We start from the raw sequence: 20509 nt of genomic DNA on the forward strand, positions 1-20509 counted from the left end.
TGCTTCCCAAGTGCTGGGATCAAAGGTGTGTGACACCAAGTCCAACTTACATGCCCAAGTCTTGTTTTTGATGTCTCACTTTGTTTCTAAGACTGGCCTGGAATTTACAATGCAGCCCAGGTATGCTAACACAAGCCTGTAATCTCAACCCTTGGGGGGCTGGAACAAAAATAAGGGTGAGCTTTAGGATAGCCTGGATATTTAGGATAGATATCATTTAATTATTTATAATTTATGTAAACTATATAAATTTACACAAATATATTTATACAAATAATTTAATTATGTATTTATCCACCTATCTATTTACTTGTCTGATACTGGGGATTGAACCAAGAGCCTCACGCAGCCCTTATTTTTTATTGTTTGCTTTGGTTATTGTTTTAAGCTTTTCATGTCTTCAATTTCTCTCTCTGAGTGGTGTGTGTGTGTGTGTGTGTGTGTGTGTGTGTTGTAATTGGGCCAGTGGTGTGTGTGCTGTATGTGTATGTGAACTTGTTTGTGTGTTTCTGTGTTCAGAGTGTGTGTGTTACTGTGTCTGTGTGTTGTGTGTGTTTTGTTCGGGATCTCAGTACCTCTTTGAATTGGTGACACTACTGAGTGCTGGGGTTGTTTGCAGGTGTGCCCCAATTGCCTTCTTTCCCTCCAGAGTAGAGGATGAGACAGATTTGGTTGAGAGTCTTCTGATCAATCCCTAATCAAACTGCAAACCTTAGCGAATATCTTTTCCAATAACCACTTTTTTAAGGAATTATCATCATCATCATCATTATTTTGTTTTTGTTTGTTTGTTTGTTTTTGGTTGTTTTTCTCGAGACAGGGTTTCTCTGTATAGCCCTGGGGGCCGTCCTGGAGCTCACTCTGTAAACCAGGCTGGCCTTGAACTCAGAAATCTGCCTGCCTCTGCCTTTGCCTCCCAGAGTGCTGGGATTACAGGTGTGTGCCACCACCGCCAGGCCATTATTTTGTTTTTTTGAGACAGGGTTTCTCTGTATAGCCTTGGCTGTCCTGGAACTCACTCTGTAGACCAAGCTGGCCTTGAACTCAGAAATCTGCCTGCCTCTGCCTCCCAAGTGCTGGGATTAAAGGCATGCGCCACCACTGCCTGGCAAGAATTATTTACTTATTTAATTTCATGAGTACTCTGCCACTATCTTCAGACAAACCAGAAGAGGGCATCAGATCTTATTACAGATGGCCATAAACCACCATATGGTTGCTGGGAATTGAACTCAGGACCTCTGGAAGAGCAGTTAGTGCTCTTGACCACTGAGTCATCTCTACAGCCCCAGATAACCACTTTTAAAAAAACCTACTGAACAACAGGTGAAATTAATATTAGCCATAACCTAACCCAATGTTTCTAACCCATTACATTTAAACGTGTCGTCAATATCAAGAGTGGAGCTATCTAATCTTTTTCTTCTCCACACTATGTCTTCACCTTCTGGAGTGTCCTTGACATAACTTGTCAGGACCAGGACATTTTAACCGCCTCACAGCCATGCATGTCCAGGGCTACTGTTTTGGTAGGATTGTGAGGGTGCATGAGGAATTAGAAGTCTCTGGGTGTTAGTTACTCAAAGGGACCGTAGGGAAAGGCCAGCTCGCTGGCGGTTATCAGCTCCCCCAGGGTGTCCCCAAGGCTCTCCTGCAGGACCTGGCCAGCCCTGGGCTTAGAGCACCCTGAGCCCTCCGGCAGGGGCGGGGTCTCAGGGCCGGGCCCCGCCTCCCGCCCGTTGGGCCGCCTCCTCCGCCACCGCCGCGCCGCCACCAGGAGCCGGGCCGCGAGCCGGGCCGGGCCGCCATCATGCTGAGCCGGCTCGGGGCACTGCTGCAGGAGGCCGTGGGGGCGGTGAGGCCGGGCCCTGGTCGGACCGGAGGGGCGGGCGCGGGCAGGGGGGCGGGCGGGCGCGGGCACCTCGGGCAGGGCCACTCCCCTGGCCCCAACGCTGCTTCCGGGCCTCGTCTCCGGGGACCGTCCCTCGTCGCGGCCGCAGGGAGCGCCTAGCTCCGGGGTTCTCTCCAGACCGATCGGCTCCCTCGATCTTGTGCCTCGCTCTGCTGATCCTACTCCCGACTCTCGTGACCCTGAGCCACACGCTCCCTTGATCCTGAGTCCGGATCCCTCGATCCGGCCTCCGCACTGCTTCCTGTTGTGCTTCCTGTGTCCCACTCCCCGGACCTGCGCCTCGGTCCCCCGATCCTGCGCTCCGCACAGCTTCTCGGAACGTTCCCAGCGCCCGAGAGAGAGCTTCCGCTAGCTTTGTAACTCTCCTCTTCCTTGAGGTTCCCCAGTCACCAGCCCTTTCTCCCAGATCTGCCCCCACGCCTCCTCCTCAGCCGGCCAGCCTTCCTTTCTCGTTCCTGACGTTCCTCCTTTCTTCCTCACCTGGGGTTGACAGCAGCCTTCCCCTTCCTCTCTTCGCTGCTAGACAACTACTGGGAAAAGGAGTTCCCGCACCGAGTTCCGTCTTAGCATGGAAGTTGTGGCTCTGAGGGACATAAGTGCCCCCGGGAAGGTGATAGAGATATTGCAGGGGTGGGTGGTCGCGAGAACCCGGAAGCAGCCGTCCGCTGGCGCTGGCTTATCTCAGGCCGCCGGGCAGAACTGACCTTGAGTTAGGGACGTCAGCTTGCCTGAGGGGCTTGCTTGGAAGAGTGGTTTAGTGCTCTCTCTCTCTCTCTCTCTCTCCCTCTCTCCCTCTCTCCCTCTCCCTCCCTCTCTCTCTCTCTCTCTCTCTCTCTCTCTCTCTCTCTCTCTCTCTCTCTCTCTCCCTCTCTCCCTCTCTCCCTCTCCCTCCCTCCCTCTCTCTCTCTCTCTCTCTCTCTCTCTCTCTCTCTCTCTCTTTTACAACTGTCAGGTTGTGTTTGGCCCTTTTTTCTGGGAGTGCATGTCCCTGGCCACTCACTGTGAGTGGGTCACTTCATTCAGCAGCCTTGCGAGAAGCTATTTAGAAACTCATTTTTTCTCATTGTATAAGAACACCCTCTAATCGATGTGTTTAGTCTATCAAGTTGTCTCGGGAGAAACAATCTTAGGTTTGACTCCCCCTCCTCCCCAGTCAGAACATCCATTATTTTTGTTGTTTGTTGTTTGTTTGTTTTTGTTTGAGACAGAGTATCTCTGTGTAGCCCTGGCTGTTCTCTAACTCCCTCTGTAGACCAGGCTGGCCTGGAACTCAGAGATCCACCTGCCTCTGCCTCCCAAGTGCTGGGATTAAAGCCACCATGCCTGGCTGCTATTGTTATTATGAATTGACTCAGCCTTAGGAAAATCGGTAAAGGAGAGGGAGGCACTTCTGTAACCTCCCCTCCCCCCACTCTCTTGCTCTGCCCTGAGGAATAGGGTCTAGGGGATCCCAAGAGGGAGTTTCCAAAATGACCTTTTCACCGTTTCTTCTTCCTGTCCCAAATAAAAACAAGTGTCATCTTAGAAAGTGATCTGATACACTTCATTCATCCTTCTGGACACAGCTCAGTTTTCAAGGAGGGCTGAGGGTGTGGACAGCCATAAGCTTCCTTGACCCTTACTCTCTGAGTGCAGAAAGCCGAGACACCAGGGGCTGCAGATGGGGGTGGGGAGGGCACATATTTTTAGGCAGGTTACCTGCAGTGTGCAGCTTACAGACAGTGTTCAGAAAGTGTGCTTTATGCCACATAGGAATGCCTCTTTTCAGCTCTGTCCTCTGCTCTTCCCTCAGGTTAGAACATCAAGTTGAATATGAACCACTCATAGTAGCACTTTCTGCCCCTTCCAGACCCAACAATGTAGATCCTTGTGGCTCTTTCTAGAAATATTGCTACTGTCCAGAGGAACCTGTTGGGCAGTGTTTTCAGTCTGGTGTCAGGTAGAGAGCTCTGCCCTGCTCTCGTCTGTCCTCCAGGATTTGATGGCTGGCCCCTCTTCCCTGCGTCTCTGAGTAGTCTTTTTCACAGAGTCTGGCACAAGGTTTTTTTGTAACTTACCGATGAAATCTGAGGCTAGATAAGACCCTATCACAGAAGCTGGGAGGTCACTGGGGTGCTGGCCAAGGATCCAAGGACTTCTAGGACAAGAAAGTATGATAGGAGTGTCTTCAGGAGCTTTCTGAGAGTTGATGAAAAGCCCTCTGGGGTTGCCAGATTAAAAAACAAAAAACAAAAAAAAAACCCAAACAGCCCTAAACTGGGCAGTGGCAGGATACACTTTCAGTCCCAGCACTCAGGAGGTAGAGTTGTTTGCAGCCCTGGCCCTCTGGAAGCTCACAGTGTATCAGAACCACACTGGGCTACAGATGCAGTTCCAGGACAGCCAGGGCTACACAGAGAAACCCTGTCTCAAAAAACCAAGAAAACAAATTAAAAAACCCCAGCCCTGGTCCTCTGGAAGCCCACAGTCTATCAGAACCTAAATAATGGTGCCGTATGAATATGATAAGTCGGGTTGCTCCTTTTGGGTGAGATGTCTTATTATTACAGTTGTTTAGTGTGTATGGGGGGGGCGGGCATACCACAAGCATGTATGTAGAGGTCAGAGGTCCTAGAACTCTGCAAGGCCACCTTACCAGCCTGGGATGAAGTATCTTGAAGGACTGTGGGTAATGTCTCTCTGGAATAGTCACTGACCCTACGTCTAATCTTTTTAGTTTTGAGACAGGATCCCTCTTTGTAGTTCTTGATATCCTGGAATTTGTTTTGTAGACCAGACTAGCCTTGAACTCATAGAGATCTTCCTGCCTCTGCCTTCTGACTACTAGGATTAAAGGTGTGCTGTCACCACACACGGTGACAACTAATTTTGGAAGAAGAGTCCACTGTCTGCAAGGAGGGTGGGGAGAGTTTCAAAGTCTCTGACTTAGTTGTTCCTTACTCCCCTGTTGCCATGGCCAGCTAAACATCTTCCTCCTTTGTCACCTCTTCTGTGTGACACTACCAGACAGATCCTTCCGAAACCTTCCTCTCAAGTTGGCACTGGCCTTGCTGCCTTAAAAACAAAAACAAAAACAAAAAACAAGTTTCTTGACTTGGCCTTGGAGACTCACAAGTTCCTCATGCTCTTTCCTGTAATGACCTCTGCACAGATCTTTCCCAGGAACGTCTTGTCTTCCTTGCTCGACTGAAATTTGATCCAGTTGGAGCTTTTATTCATCGGCAGGGTCTTGAAAGGGATCCATTAGTAGTGCCTCTTTTTTTAAAACTTATTTTTATTTTTACCTTGTACATATGCAGATCTATGCAGCTTGTGCACAGGTACCGTGGAAACTACACGAGGGGGTTGGATCCAAGGGACAAGGAGCACTCAGTAAGTGCTCCTCACTGAGCCATCACGCCAGCTTCTAGAAGTGACTCCCTTTAAGAGGTCTCTTTCCACTTCTGCTGCTTCCTTAGGGATGACTGGTTTGGAGTGCAATTTTATATTCTTTTCTTGGTGACAGCACATTTACTGGAGTTTAGTTAGCATTAGATTGCTTGTGGCATATAGCAGAGCAGCCTGCACCTAGAAGGCCCTCACAAGATGTGCACCTAGTGACAGATGCTAGAAGATGCCGAGGCTTTTATGGACCTGCTTAACCCTTTCACTGACCTCACTGAAGAGTCTCAGGACCTAGACAAGTATAAAGGAGCGATGGACCCCAGGACACTGTGGCCTGAGCAGAGACCTAGAGGAAATTAATACCTGTGGTAGGGACTGTTGATACATTTCTGTCCTAGTAACAATTATGTTTTCCTTTAAAAAATATTATTTTCACATTCTTAGGAGTATTGTATTTAGATCATTTTGACCTCTTACCTTTCCCCTACAAACTTTCCCATGCTCCCAGCCCCTCTCACATTAATGACCTCTTCTCTAATTGTTGTTTTACACAAGCACGTGCACGCGTGCGGACACACACACACACACACACACACACAAGCACACACCTTGCTGAGTCCATCTGCACCCATTTAGGGACTGACCATTTGGTATTGGATAATCTGTCAGGGTGTTAGTCCCCGGGAAAGACATTCTGTGTCTCTCAGCTATTAACTGTCTGTAGCTCTTCATCTAGAGGTGGGGCCTTTTGAACTTTCCCCCATCCATGTTGGCACGCCAACTCATATTGTCTTGATTAGGTGACTATTGCTGAGACTTCATGGGTCCAGCTTCCCTGTCACACAGAAGACACTGTCTTGCAGCACACGTTCTGGTCCCCTGGCACTCCTTCCCCAACCTCGTCCCCCTAGGGTCCATTGTCTGCAGTGTTCCCCAACCTTAGGTGCAGGGGTGCACTGTGGATGTGTCCGCCAGGGCTGGGAAAGCCACTGACAGTTGTTTTCTGCATTTCTGCCATAAACATTTATTGTACAAGGAAAGTTTTTTTTTGTGTGGTTTTTTTTTTTGTTATTGTTGTTGTTGTTTTGTATTTCTCAGGCCAATTAATCAAGGCCAGAGCAAACTAGAGGGTGAGGGTGGAGTGCAGAGATACGTAGAGTAAAGCCTTTGTGTCTGGCTTTAAGTGAAATGTTTCAAGGAATCCTTTGTTATGTTTGGGTCAATAGTAGAGGCTTAGAAATTGTTATGAGACCAAATGTTGAGATGTCTCTAGAGAATCAGCACTTGGTGCTACTCGAGAGTGTGCAGCTCCACCAGCCTTGGTCCTAAGGTACTCATGGCAAACCTGGACTTCTTCCTTTTGATAATGGCTAGCCGTGACCTAAAGGGACTGAGATTTGTGTGGGAGCTGCAAAGGGAAAGATAACTTTGTAGCTGGAACCTTTCCCAGCCCCAATTAACCTTGTATGTTTGAATGAAGTAACAGGAGTGAGCTAGCTGGGTGTCAGTCGTTCCTGAGAAGGAGAAGGCTGAAACCCTCTGCTAATTCAGAAATGAAGGCTTAGCATCTTTGTGAGCTCCCTCTACTGCAGTGCCTATGATTCACATCTACCGATAATGGAGAAAATACTTTGGGGAGGGGGAGTTAAAGAGAGCAGAGTCTTGAAGCCTCTAGGTTGGCAGAAGGAGGTGGACAAGAGTTAGGGGTATGGACCTCGGCCTGGGACAAAAGCCTGAAGCTCTCTATAAGGCCTTTCCTTTATAGGGTATAGAAGTGCTGACTGTTGGAGTAGAGCCTGTCATGGCCTTGAACACAGGCTTTCCTGGACTCCAGCAGAGAGGAGCCCAAATGCATTTTCTCTGTGTCTCATTCTCATGATCTTTCCTCTCGGGTGCCCCTGTATTGATGGCAGTCCCTCTGTTGTAGCATGTACTACGTAGATTTTGGACTGTGCAGAAATACTTGTGTCTGTTCCTCCTTCAACTTCTTGGGGACAGAGCCTGTGGGGTAGGGTCATGTGGGAGACATCCTGTGGGGGAGACTTTGCTGCTGTGTCCTGGAGAGATGAATTACTCTTCCCTTTGAAAAGCTGGAAACAGAATGCTTTTTCTAGGACCTAGAACTCACTGGACACCAAGCAGGCCTGTGGGCCTGTCCCTGTGAGTGCTGGTGCTAGTGGCCCCTTGGTTGGCACTCCCACAAAGACCGTGTCTACTCTCTCTGCAGCGGGAGCCCAGCATTGACCTGCTGCAGGCCTTCGTGGAGCATTGGAAAGGCATCACACACTACTATATTGAGAGCACAGGTAAGCCTGCTGCTCCCTAGCTTGGGACCCGAGGACGGAGGTGGGGAGAATGGGTAGAGAGTGACCACAGGTGTCTTGGAAAGGTCGTGTCAGGGCTCTGGACACCAGGACATCTCTGTCCTGAGCCATCATCACTGAGCCAGAGATACAGACTGATGGGAGTAAGACCCAGAGCCCTAGCTGTTGCTGGTCTTCATGGTTAAGTTGTTGACCCCTCTCTGACCTTTTTGGGAGAGGAGCTGTGTGAGTGATAAGTGGGGAGGACCTCACCGGCCTGACTCTGATGGTAATGGTGACTCCGCTTGCTTTAGTTTCTGATGGGATGCAGTCCTCAGGCCTTCAGTCCCAAGTGCTTGTCACCAGGACTGTTGAGGCTGGGATGCAGCTCAGTCGGCAACATGCTTGGCCAGCCTCTACCAAGACCTGCTGGTTCAGTCCTCACTGCATCAACCAGGCAATGGTGCATGCCTGGGATCAAGTGCTTAAGAGACGGGAGCAAGAGGATCAGAAGTCCAAGGTCACCCCGGGATCCATGAGACCTTGGCTTAGAGAGTTTGGCAAAGGAGAAAGATGTGTAATAAATCATTTTGCCATGGCTACCTTTTTTTTTTTTAAAGATTTATTTATTTATTATATGTAAGTACACTATAGTTGTCTTCAGACACTCCAGAAGAGGGCATCAGATCTTGTTACAGATGGTTGTGAGCCTCCATGTGGTTGCTGGGATTTGAACTCAGGACCTTCAGAAGAGCAGTCAGTGCTCTTAACCACTGAGTCATCTCTCCAGCCCCTTGCCATGGCTACCTTAAGAAGTATAAGACGGGTACTAGAGAGATGGCTTAGTGGTTAAGAATACTGACTGCGCTTTCTTAGTTCCTGGAGTTCAGTTCTCAGAAACCATATGGTATCTCAGAGCCATCTGTAATGGGATCTGATGCCCTCTTCTGGTATCTGAAGACAGCTGCAGTGTACTCATATGCATAAAATAAATAAGTCTTTATAAAAGAAGTACAAGGAGGAGCGCTAAGGCTTGGCCCATTCTTTGGCCCTTCTCTCCTGACTGACATCCCTGACCCCACCATGACTCAGAGAGGGTCAGAATCTGATTGGCTGCTTAGTAGTCAGTAAGCCTGGTTGCCAGGTAACCGGATCCTGCATCTGTAGCTTTTCATCTCCCTGATTTCAGGCTGTGTTTGGGCCTGTGACTTTTCTAGAGGCTTTCTTTCCGGCTTGAGCCAGCCCATGACGTGAAATGGCCTTTGAGCACTCTGGAGGGGAACCTTGGGGATTCTGTTAGGCCAGGATTCCTATGGACACTGAGTCAGGTCTGTTTGTATTGAAGGGTAAATAACTGTTGTTGTCTGTTGAGCAGCAATTCTGGCTTCTCCCTACCTGATTCTAATATCACCGCTCTCAACTGTAACATTCATAAATGTCTCTTGATACTGACAGATGTTTCACCATGGGGGAAGAATTTCTTTCTGATTAGGAGTCACTCTTTTATACTAAGTCATATGCTATTTCTCTCTCTGTATTGGGAATTGGTTGAATCAAGAGGAGTCCTCCCTATCTCCATACCCCTGAGCTACATCCCATGGGCCCTTTTACTTTTTATTTTGAAACAAGATTTCACTTAGGTTATCTAGACTGGCCTTGAACTTTTAATACTCCTGCTTGCCAGCCTCCTGAGAAACTGGGATTACAGTCCGTGCCACCAAGGCCAGCCTAAAGCTGTCTTAAGAGTCCTCCACCTGACCTGGGCCTTTTTCTCCAACTAGGCCTTTAATTTCCAGAGTGCTCTCTAGACCAGAGTTACAGGGAGAGGGCTAAGCAAGCTGCGTTCCTTAACAGCCATTGCCTTAAAGGAAAGCTAGGGGGTGCTCCAGGGCCAGCTGGGAACCTCTCTCTACCTAGGTGCAGCACCCATCTGACCAACAGATTGTCTGTGCTTCCCTGTGACTTCCCACAATGAAAACGGAGCGAGGCCAGGCCCTAGGAGATGCTAGGAAGGAATCTAATAAAATATGGCCTGGGCAACTACCGGGCAGACTCTGTAGCTGCCCACTTAAGCCTGGAATAGATAGGCAGCTCTCAAATCATCTTCTATGGACCCATGTCTTCCTTTGGACTCCTAAGGGGCCCCTGCTCTCACTGTAATAGGGACTGTTGCTGCACACTTGAGAACATACTGGGACAAGCACACATTCCCATCTAGTGGCCCATGGCCTGGGCCCTATGCCTTGCCACTTTGTCTTTTTAAATATACAAGTATCAGTTGTAAACTTCCATTTCCTGGGGATGCTCAGCCCATCTCAGGCATGACTTCTTCTGGGCTTGTCATGAGAGGGTCTAGTGCTCTTCCTGTCACCTACCCTTGTGTCTTTAACCTCAATTAGATGAAAACACCCCAGCCAAGAAAACAGATATCCCCTGGCGACTGAAGCAGATGTTGGACATCCTAGTGTATGAGGAGAAGCAGCAGGCATCCTCTGGTGAGGCTGGACCCTGTCTGGAATACTTGCTACAGCACAAGATCCTGGAGACCCTGTGCACTCTGGGCAAAGCAGAGGTGGGCAGTGCTCCTGGGGCATCTGGAAACTTCCACCCCAGTCAACCCTTATCCCACGCTCTCCTACCTGTGCTCCTCTATCTGATGGAACAAATACTGTGACTCATCGAGCCAACTCACCCCGCCACTCAGCCAGGAGAGACCTGCCATTTGCTGGGCTCTGTTGGAGGTGCTAGGTGCTGAGACTGAGGGCTAGCGTAGGCACACACTCTGGGTCCTTGTCATCCCAGGAGACTGGTCCCAGGACCTCACTACTTTCTCCCTCAGATCCAGAATCTGTAGATGTCCAAGCCACTTAAATAAAATGGGATCTGAGGGCCAGCAAGATGGCTCAGTGGGAAAGGTGCTTGTCACCAAACCTGGCAACTTGATTTCAGTTCCTGGGATCCACATGGGAGGAGAGAATGACAAGTTGTCCTTTGACCTCCTCATGTGCAAACATGGCACATGTATGTGTGTGCACACATACATAAATAAAGAAAATAAAAATTTACATAGGATCCAGAAAGAAAGAGAGGGACAGAGAGATGATGGACAGATTGGTCGATGACAGATTCCCAGAACCAGTGTCCCACGGATACCCAGAGAGGACTATGTTTTTAGATAGCCTGCACACACTCTCCTGTACCTTTAAGTCATCTCTAGGTTGCTTATAATTAATAAATATAAGTACTATGAATACTCATGTATTACTGAAACAGTAATTAGGTAATAAGAAAAAGGTCTGTACATGTTTCTGAATATTTTTGATATGAGGCTGATTGAACCCACAGATACAAAACCAGTAGATACGGATGGAGAGCTGTGTTCAATAATAACCCAGTCACGAAAGGAGCTAATTCAGGAAAGGGGTTTGGGGCAAGAGGGGAAGATCTGTTTTACACACTGTGTGGAAGGGAAGAGTCCTGGCAGGGAAGACGGCTCTGAGCCCGGTGGCTCTGCAGAGGAGTGTTTCAGCCCTCTGACAGGATGCTCTGTCTCAGTACCCCCCAGGCATGCGACAGCAGGTATTCCAGTTCTTCAGCAAGGTCCTGGCCCAGGTGCAGCACCCTCTGCTGCACTACCTGAGTGTGCACAGGCCTGTGCAGGTGAGGACCAAGGAGACAGAGGGCGTGGGGACAGAGGGCTTCCTTTTCCAGCACCCCATTCCTCTGGGTGTCTGTTGTGTTCCTCTTTCAGAAACTCCTCCGACTTGGAGGGTCAGTGTCTGGGTCCCTCACAGAGAAGGAAGAAGTTCAGCTCACCACTGTCCTCTGCTCTAAGATACAGCAGGATCCAGAGCTGCTGGCCTATATTCTGGAAGTAAGTGCTTCTGTGTGGAACAGTGTGGTGCGGAACCCCAGGTGTGGAAGCAGAAGTCGGTGCCCACGGGCACTCTGGGATGGGTCTCGTTTTTGTTTTGTTTTGTTTTTCCCACTCTATATTCTTTGGAAAAAAACAAAAACATTTGCTTGTCTTTTTTTTTAAAAAAAATTTATTTATTTATTTATTGAATGTATATATGAGTATACTGTAGCTGTATTGATGGTTGTGAGCCGTCATGTGGTTGCTAGGAGTTTGAATTCAGGACTTCTGCTCACTCCAGTCTAAAGATGTATGTATTATTATATCTAAGTACACAGTAGCTGTCCTCAGATGCACCAGAAGAGTGCGTCAGATCTCATTAGGGATGGTTGTGAGCCACCATGTGTGTGGGGATTTGAACTCAGGACCTTCAGAAGAGCAGTCAGTGGGTGCTCTTACCTGCTGAGCCATCTCTCAGTCCCCCACTCTGTATTCTTTTTCTGCATTTTTGGATTTTTAGTGGGGTGAGGTGGGAAGTGTCTTTTTTTTTTGTTTGTTTGGTTTTTTTTGGCTTTTTGGATTTGGTTTTTTCAAGATAGGATTTCTCTGTATAGCTCTGGCTGTCCTGGAACTCACTCTGTAGACCAGGCACAGAAATTTGCCTGCCTCTGCCTCCCAGAGTACTGGGATTACAGGCGTGTGTCACTGCCGCCCGGCTGGGAAGTGTCTTACAGTCCAGGCTGCCTTCAAACTCACTATGTAGTGTCAAGGATGACCATGAATGGCTGATCCCTCTAACTCTTCTCTCAATAGTGTTGAGTTGTAGGCGTGTACCACTGTGTTCCAGTTTATGGGCTTCATGTGTTCTAGGCAAGCACCATACCAACTGAGCCGTATTTCCAGCCCCTGTCTTGTATGAGTGAGTGTGGGTGGGTATGCATGTGTATGTGTGTGGGAGGGAGTCTGTGTTTGTGTGTGAATGTGAGTGTGTGTATGAGTAAGTGTGTATGAGTGTGTATTGTGAGTGTGTGTATGAGTGAGTGTGTATAAGTGTGTTTAGGTCAGAGTGCAACTCTGTAGAGTCATTTCTCTCCTTCCACTTTTACATGGGTTTTGGGGATTGTACTGAGGTCTCTAAGTCTCTTATAGCAAATGCCTTTATTTGTTGAGCCATTTGTCTTTAGAGGCAGGTACTCTATCTATCTGTTGGTCTGTCTGTCTGTCTATCTATCTATCTATCTATCTATCCATCCATCCATCCATCCATCCATCCATCCATCTATCTATCTATCTATCTATCTATCTATCTATCTACACACACACATGTTCCAGGTTTGCCTCAGTCTTATAATCCTGCCTCAGTCTCTCAAGTTCTAAAGTTACAATATGTAGTATTATGATGCCTGGCAAGACACACAGTGAGACTGTGTAGCCCAGGCTAGACTTGAACTTGCAAGCCTCCTCCCTCTGCCTTCCAAGATTACAGGGGTGCTCCACTCCCCCTGACTCTTAACCCTGCACTTGAGTGATCACCTTTCTGACCTCAGTCTAACCCCCCCCCCCACTCTTTCAGGGCAAAAAGATTATAGGTAAGAAGAAGACAGCCAGAGAGTCTACAGCTCTGCCTAAAGACACAGCTGGCCACAGGGACAAGGACTGTCCCCACAGCAGTGCTCCCAGCAGGGATCCTGGACTGGATAAGGAGCACTGTGATGTCCCAGCCTTGAGCATCCACCTGTCTGCTGAGACTGAGGGGCCAGAAAATGGGCCTGGGGAGAGCAATCTTATCACCTCCCTGCTCGGGCTATGCAAGAGCAAGGTCTGACCACGAGCGAGTGGCAGGGGTGGGAGGGGTGGAGAGAACCGTTGTCTCAGATGTCATCTTGCCATCCCCTAGAAGAGTCGGCTGGCCCTGAAGGCACAGGAGAACATATTGCTGCTGGTAAGCGTGGCCTCACCAGCAGCTGCCACCTACCTGACCCAAAGTACCTCCTGTTGTATGGCGATAGCCGAGCACCTCTGCCAGCTCTACCGGTCCATGCCAGCCTGCCTTGACCCAGCAGACATTGCCACTCTTGAGGGCATCAGCTGGAGGTGGGTTCCTGGCCTAGGGAAACTGAGAAATGCCTTCAGCGGCTGCTAGTCCAGCTACTTTCTTCCTGAGGGGAGAGCCAGTCCCAAGGGCCCTTCCCAGCCTCCCTCTGCAATCTGACTGCAGCCACAGAGCTTCTAGATGGAGTGGAGACCGCCTCTCAGCTATCCTTCTAAAAGACCCTGAAGCTTTTTGCCCGTCCTCCAGACTCTTGCGTCCTTTCCTTAGGTTACCCAGTGCCCCATCTGATGAGACCGCTTTCCCTGGCAAGGAGGCTCTGGCTGCCTTCTTGGGCTGGTTTGATTACTGCGACCACCTTATCACAGAGGCACACACAGTGAGTGGGGCAGGTGTGAGTGATGAGGGTCTCATGGCAGTGATGGGGTAGAGTTGACGCATGGCGACTTGGGGCCGGATGCCAGCTTGGCCCTGGTTAACCAGGCCTCTCTGACATATCTGGGAGCTGTGTGAGAACACATGATTGTTTACGAATGAAAGTGATGGGGTTTGAATGCAGGAGACATGCTCTCTGACTCCTAGGTGGTTGCAGATGCCTTGGCAAAGGCTGTGGCTGAGAAGCTGTTTGTAGAGACCCTGCAGCCGCAGCTCCTGCATGTGTAAGTGTCTGTTCAGCCCCTTGTCCATGCCTCTTGTCTGTGTCTGGCCCACTCTACCAGGCCTCTTGCCAGAACAAAGGCCAGGGACCTCCTGTTAATTTTGCCAGGCCCAACATGCACGTGCCCTAAGTGCCAGGGACTGGCGCACAGCCTCTCCACCCCAACTGTAGGGCCTCATGACGGATGGGGAGTTAGCCAACCATGGAAGGAGAATGGGAAGGCTCTGTACTCCCACTGACTCTCCCCCGCTCTGTCCCTGTCCCTGACCCATCTCTACAGGTCTGAGCAGAGCATCCTGACCTCCACTGCCCTGCTGACAGCCTTGCTACGTCAGCTGCGCTCCGCTGCACTGCTGCAAGAGGCCATGACCTTCCTCCTGGGCACTGACCAGCAGCTTGCAGCCGTAGAGGACAATCCCCATACTCTGAGCACACACCTCATCATGCACTGTGACCATCTCTCTGACGAGGTAAGCCTTCATCTTAGTTTGTGCCACAACCCCCACAGGACTTCCAGAAGTCTCTTTCCTGCAGGCCCGGGTAGCTCAGCCTCGGGCCTCAAGCTAAAGCAGTGACAGCATATGATCGACAGCCACCTTGTCTTTGTCATGGTTTTCTGGGTATTTTGCAAACTGCTTTTCTATTCATTCAACTTTGGGAGACTAGAGCTCTCTGTGAAGTAGTCCCATTTTTTTTTCCTAATTCAGAAACTGAGGTACAGAGAAACCAAGGCGTTTACCTGAGATGGCACATCAGATGACAATGGAACCCCTTCTTTAGCCCCTAACCAACAAGGGAGGTGACCCCACCGTAGAGAGCATTTATCAGGCATTGGTGCTCAGGCATTGAAAAGCCAGGAGGAGCTGGGCAGTGGTGGCGCACGCCTTTAATGCCAGCACTCAGGTAGAGGGGGATGGATCTCCAAGTGTGAGGCTAGCCTGGTCTATAGAGTGAGTTCTGGGACAACCAGGGCCACACAGAGAAACCCTGGTTTTGTCTTGTTTTTGTTTTTGTTTTTGAGAGAGAAAGAGAGAGAGAAAGAGGGAAGCTAGGAGGGTGACAGGAGGGTCCCCTGCTGCCCTCTCTCTCGGTCTAGATCAGCATTGCCACGCTGAGGCTATTTGAGGAGCTGCTGCAGAAGCCCCATGAGCGAGCCATCCGCAGTCTGGTCCTGCAAAACCTTGAGGGCCGCCTGTATGTGGCCCGGGGCTCACCGGAGCCGGAGAACTATGAGGATACCCTGTAAGTGAAGCGGAGGGAGAGGGAGGCAGGGTGCTGCCCAGGACTCAGCACATGCATGCGTACCTGCTCATCCATCTGTTCACTGGGGCCTGGTGATCTCCCTGCCTGCAGGGATCTGGAGGAAGACCCCTACTTCACCGATGGCTTCCTTGACTCTGGCCTCCAGCCTTCCACAAGGCCTCCCCCAGCACCTGCCATCAGTTCGGATGGCAAAACAGCAGTGACAGAGATTGTTAACAGGTGGGAAGAAGGTTAGGCAATCGGAGTCACCTGTATTATGTTCTTTCTTTGGGACCCTGTGAACAGCAGAGAGTGGGGGAACCTGGGGAGGCGCCTCCACACCTAGGCCCCTGTCTCTTAGCTTCCTTTGCCTGGTCCCTGAGGAAGCCAAGACATCAGCCTTCCTGGAGGAGAATGGATATGACACATACGTGCACGATGCCTACGGCCTGGTGAGTGACAGTCCTGTGACTCCCCTTGCCTTCTAGGCTCCTGATAACCTGTGACACAGTTGCAACCCCACACTGTGTTTATGGGGTCCCTCAACTTGGCCTTTCTGGGTCTATTCCCCAAACTCTTCTCTCCTCTGCTTCAGTTCCAGGAATGCAGCTCCCGTGTGGCCCACTGGGGTTGGCCTCTGGGCCCAGCACCCTTGGACTCTCATGAGCCTGAAAGGCCTTTCTTTGAGGGTCGCTTCCTCCAAGTGCTCTTTGATCGAATTGCCCGGATTTTGGATCAGGTAGCCATAAAGACCATGCCTAGGCGAGCTCCAGGCTGGGCCTTGGAAGGACTGGGGACCAGGGTGAACCCCTCTTTGGTTCCTCAGCTCCACAGCCCCTTTACCTTTCCCCAGGTGGGAAGCCCTGTCTCGCCTCCTCTCCACACGCCCTAACATGCTCTGGCCCTCAGCCCCAGGGAATCCATGACATAGACACATCACGTGAGCCTCCCACCCCCGCACACATTCACAGCAGCCAGGCGCCGTGCTTGGGGAGTGCGAACATGCTCAGCCTCGGTTGCCAGCCCTCAGCCTTGTCCATCTTGTTCCCTCCAGCCGTACAGCCTGAACCTACAAGTGACCTCAGTCTTGTCCCGGCTCGCCCTGTTCCCCCACCCCCATATCCATGAGTACCTCCTGGATCCCTACATCAGCCTGGCCCCTGGCTGCAGGAGCCTGTTCTCTGTGCTTGTCAGGGTAAGGATGAGGGTGTGACAGGAAGGGACAGAGCAAGGCAAAGGGCGGGACTGGATAGGTACCTTACTGGTATCAGGGAAAACACAGGTTTTCCAGTCCTGTCCCCGCCTCCTATGGGATGGTAGAGCCAGGGGCAGCTGTGGGACATGGTCACTTCTCATCTTAGTCCTTTCTGGGCTCTAGGTGATCGGTGACTTAATGCAAAGAATTCAGAGGGTACCCCAGTTTTCCGGCAAACTGCTCCTGGTGCGCAAACAACTGATGGGCCAGATTCCCGGAGAGCAGTAAGTAGCCAAGGAAGTGTTGCTCAGGGCTGGGAGGGCAGCAGAGGAGTCTGTCCTGGGCCAAGCCTTGTGACTGCTGTCATACTATCAGCACAACTGCTGACACCCAGCCATGCCATCGTCCCCTACCTGCCACTGTCTCTCCACAGTCTGGACCATCAGACCCTACTCCAGGGTGTGGTAGTACTTGAGGAATTCTGCAAGGAGCTGGCTGCCATTGCGTTTGTCAAGTTTCCCCCACATGGTCCTTACCTGAACTTCTCTCCACCTCCAGAAGGGCAAGTCTGAGCCAGGAGCATGATGGGTGGGGGAAGCCTCCTGCCTGTACTTCTGCCCACAGGCAGTCTCCTGCCTGGCCGTGCTGCCGCTCTGTCCTCTGTGCCGGGGACTTCAGCTGCAGGACACCTCACCTGTTGACCACATGAGCTGAGGTTTCAGGAAGGTGCTGGCTTCTAAGGCAGTGGCATTCTTGGAGCCTTTTAGAGGAGCTGGAGGCTGGCCAGTGAACACCTAGATGCTGTCCTGCATGTGCTGCGTGACTGTCTCTGCTATATTGTGACCAGAGTCACAACATGAGACAACTCCAGGGGCAAGGGAAATGAACTGCTGCTGCCTTTGAGGCTGGTTAAAAAAAATCCAGGCCAGAGAGATAGGGGGCCTAGAACCCTGTCTGTTACATTAGGTATCACGGAAGCTGCTGAGACTCGGCAGGTTTCTCCATGGCTTCATGGACAGTAGTGAAGGAGACAGAGAAGGGGACTGAGGGGAAGCCCCCTCTTCCTGCTCTATCCTCCTGGAGACTGTTGCAAAATTCCCAACCGCCTCATGGCAGAGGCCCAAAGTATGCTCTACGCCCGGGCGGGGGCAGCTGCTAACAAGAGCCTTGGCGCAGCTGCGGCCAGGGCAGGCGAGAGCCTTGGAGCTGGGAGCTGGTGCCAGGCTCTAGCCCCAGCTGGTCCTCTCTGGCGCCTTCTGAACCCGTCTCAGCAAGTCCAAAACACCTGGGCAGAGAGGTCATTGACCAGGGATGGTGGGCCTTGCCCTCTGAATCTTGCCCAGTACCCAGGGATCCTAGTGGAATGTGACCCCGAGGAGCACAGGAACTCAAGGTATAGATGGGCACCCCAACTCCAGACCCCTGAAGCCTAGTGAGGATAGGCCGAGACACAAGCAGATAGCTCCGGTATTGTTCTCTGTATGTCCTCCATGGCTGGGGCTGCTACCCCACCCGGCCTGAATCTGTCTCAACCTGCAAGAACACTCGGGCGGCGCCAGGCATTACCTCACAACAGGCCTGCAGTTGTTGGCTTCGCTTCTGGGCAAGGAGGAGCAGGCCAGAGCCCCTTCTGCTTCCTTTTCCTGCCCATGCCGCCTCTCGAAGCCTGGCACAGGATGCCAGGAGGTGACATGAAAGAGGAGGAAACTCCATGACCTCTACCTCTCCCGCATTCCTCCCAGCGGGGGAGGACTTCTCTGCTGCTCCGAAGAACATCATGCACTCTTGTGTGTGTGAGAGCTATGAATTTGTGTGTGTGTGTGTGTGTGTGAGAGAGAGAGAGAGAGAGAGAGCTCTGTGTGTGTGTGTGTGTGTGTGTGTGTGTGTGTGTGTGTGTGTGTGTGGGCTGTGAGTGCACATGGGTGCTGGTGTGGGACAGGAGCAGATCTTGGTGGAGTCTATACTCTGAGATTCTTACTCATTTGTGGGGCTGGGCAATACTCAATGCACTTTAGCATTTGCATGGTGTTTTCACAACAGCACAGCAATAAACATTGTGATTGTGTGGACACATTGACTATCCCCAGCCTACTTTTCATTTTCCCAAGTTTTTCTGCCCCTTTAGGCGTCACCCCAGGGAAGACAACCCAAATCCTTGTCCAGCACTGGAGAGAGGCAGTGTGAGTCCTGACATCTCCGATACTCCTCAGCACCAGCTGAAATGACTTCTGGAAGAGAAGGAATTGTTTCATTCCCTTCTCTTCCAACTGAGCCTGCCAGCTTTAGAGTCGCCAAGAGTCACCAGGCTAGCCTCATCTTATATGTTGCTGTAGGCTATGTGACCACCCCAGTCCTAACAATTGGGACGTAAATGTTTGGAGAGGAGATCTAAAGGTATCCTTTATGGATAAAAACCCTTATTTAGCTGAGAAGTGGTGACACACCTGTAATCCCAGCACTCAGGAGGCAGAAACAGGGAAACTCAGAAGTAGATCTGAGTTCCAGGGCAGCCTCATCTACAGAGCAAATTCCAAAATATTCAGGACTACACAGAGAAACTCTCAAAAACCAAAAAAAAAAAAAAAAAAAAAAAACCAAAACAAAACCCAAGTACTTAATTGGCATTGGTAAAGCCGTTGTCTCAGTCCTTAGCACTGCTCTTTGGTTGGTTGGTGGGTGGGACTCTTTGAGAAAGGGCCATGCTGTATAATGCCCAGGCCGGCTTTGAACTGGATAAGTATCCTTTTGTCTCAGCCTCCTGAGTGCTGGGGTTCCAGGCGTGTACTATGATGCCCAACTCCCAACTTTGTTGTTTTGTTTTTTAAATGGTATGGGAAGAAGTATTCTGAGTCATCACGAGTATCCAGGGGTCAGGTAGTCAAGAGATTTGAGAAGCAGGTCCTCAGCGGGTTCCAGTGGTGCATCCTAGAAGGTGGCTTAAAGAGTAACGCAGTGCTGCTGCAGAGGATCTGAGTGTGCTTCCCAGCAGCAACGGAAGGAAGCTTTCAACTGCTCGTGATGCCAGGTCCAGGGGATCTGATGCCTCTAGCCTCTGAGGGTACTGCACTTGAGTGCACATGCACACACACACACACACACACACACACACATCTTAAAAGACATTCTTTTAAGAATAATCTAGGCTTCTTTTTGAGACACCAGTGCCAGGGTGGGTAGATGGCTCAGTGGGTAAGAGAAAGTGCTAACAAAGACATGAGTTTCTTTTCCCAGCACCCAAGTAAGAAACCAAGGTGTGGCTGCATACATCTGACATCCTAGTGCACCACTGGGGCTTGCTGTGTGCCAGTCTAGCTCCAGGTTGAGTGATAGACTGTCTCAAGGGAATAAGGTAGAAAGCAGTAGAGCAGGGCTTCCGGCATCACACACACACACACACACACACACACACACACACACAGACCAGCACCCAGCTGGTTTCAGCAGCTTAGTCACTGTAGTGGGTGGACAGAACTGAGAACTTTCTGGGTGACAGTGATGTGTACTCAGGATCAAACACTACTAGACTAAATAGTGGGAGTGTCACTGCCCTCCTCTGTGTATGAGGGAACTGAAGCAGGCCTGGCCTGAATAAAAGGTTTTGGTTTTCAGTGAGACCATTAGGTAGCCTGCTTACCCAGAATGTGTGAGCCCCTGGGCTCAACCCACAGCACTCCAAAAATAAAATCTTTTGTTCCATTTTTTTTGAAACAGGGCCTTGCTATGTGGTACTGGCTGTCCTGGAACTTGCTATATAGACAACTAGAGATCCTCCTGCCTCTGCCTCGCGAATGTTGGGTGGGATAAAAGGCATGTGCCATCACACCTCACTTTGGCTTATCATTTGGAAACTATGTCCTCAGGGAGGATTCCTCTCTAGAGACCAGACAAGATGGTTACCAAAGAGGCCTG

General features: G+C 50.4%; 1 protein-coding gene across 2 annotated transcripts; it reads left to right on the plus strand.

The window, feature by feature from the left end:
* The first annotated feature begins 1737 nt into the window (after nt 1-1737).
* Fhip2b (FHF complex subunit HOOK interacting protein 2B) lies at nt 1738-18671 on the plus strand. 2 transcript variants are annotated; one of them, XM_052190994.1, is made up of 17 exons: nt 1738-1855; nt 7524-7602; nt 9999-10171; nt 11155-11259; nt 11351-11473; nt 13029-13274; nt 13353-13549; nt 13776-13884; nt 14088-14164; nt 14444-14633; nt 15260-15405; nt 15517-15645; nt 15767-15857; nt 16001-16144; nt 16460-16600; nt 16784-16884; nt 17034-18671. In XM_052190994.1, exons 1-17 carry the CDS (start codon nt 1811-1813, stop codon nt 17170-17172), a joined length of 2235 nt encoding a protein of 744 aa, XP_052046954.1. In that variant the 5' UTR covers nt 1738-1810; the 3' UTR covers nt 17173-18671. The 2 variants fall into 2 exon arrangements, with proteins under 2 accessions (XP_052046954.1, XP_052046955.1); XM_052190995.1 differs by lacking the exon at nt 1738-1855 and having other exon boundaries at nt 9999-10094.
* The last annotated feature ends 1838 nt before the right edge of the window (nt 18672-20509 follow it).

Source organism: Apodemus sylvaticus, chromosome 8 (assembly GCF_947179515.1).
Source record: "Apodemus sylvaticus chromosome 8, mApoSyl1.1, whole genome shotgun sequence".
In the NCBI taxonomy this organism is placed as follows: Eukaryota; Metazoa; Chordata; class Mammalia; order Rodentia; family Muridae; genus Apodemus; species Apodemus sylvaticus.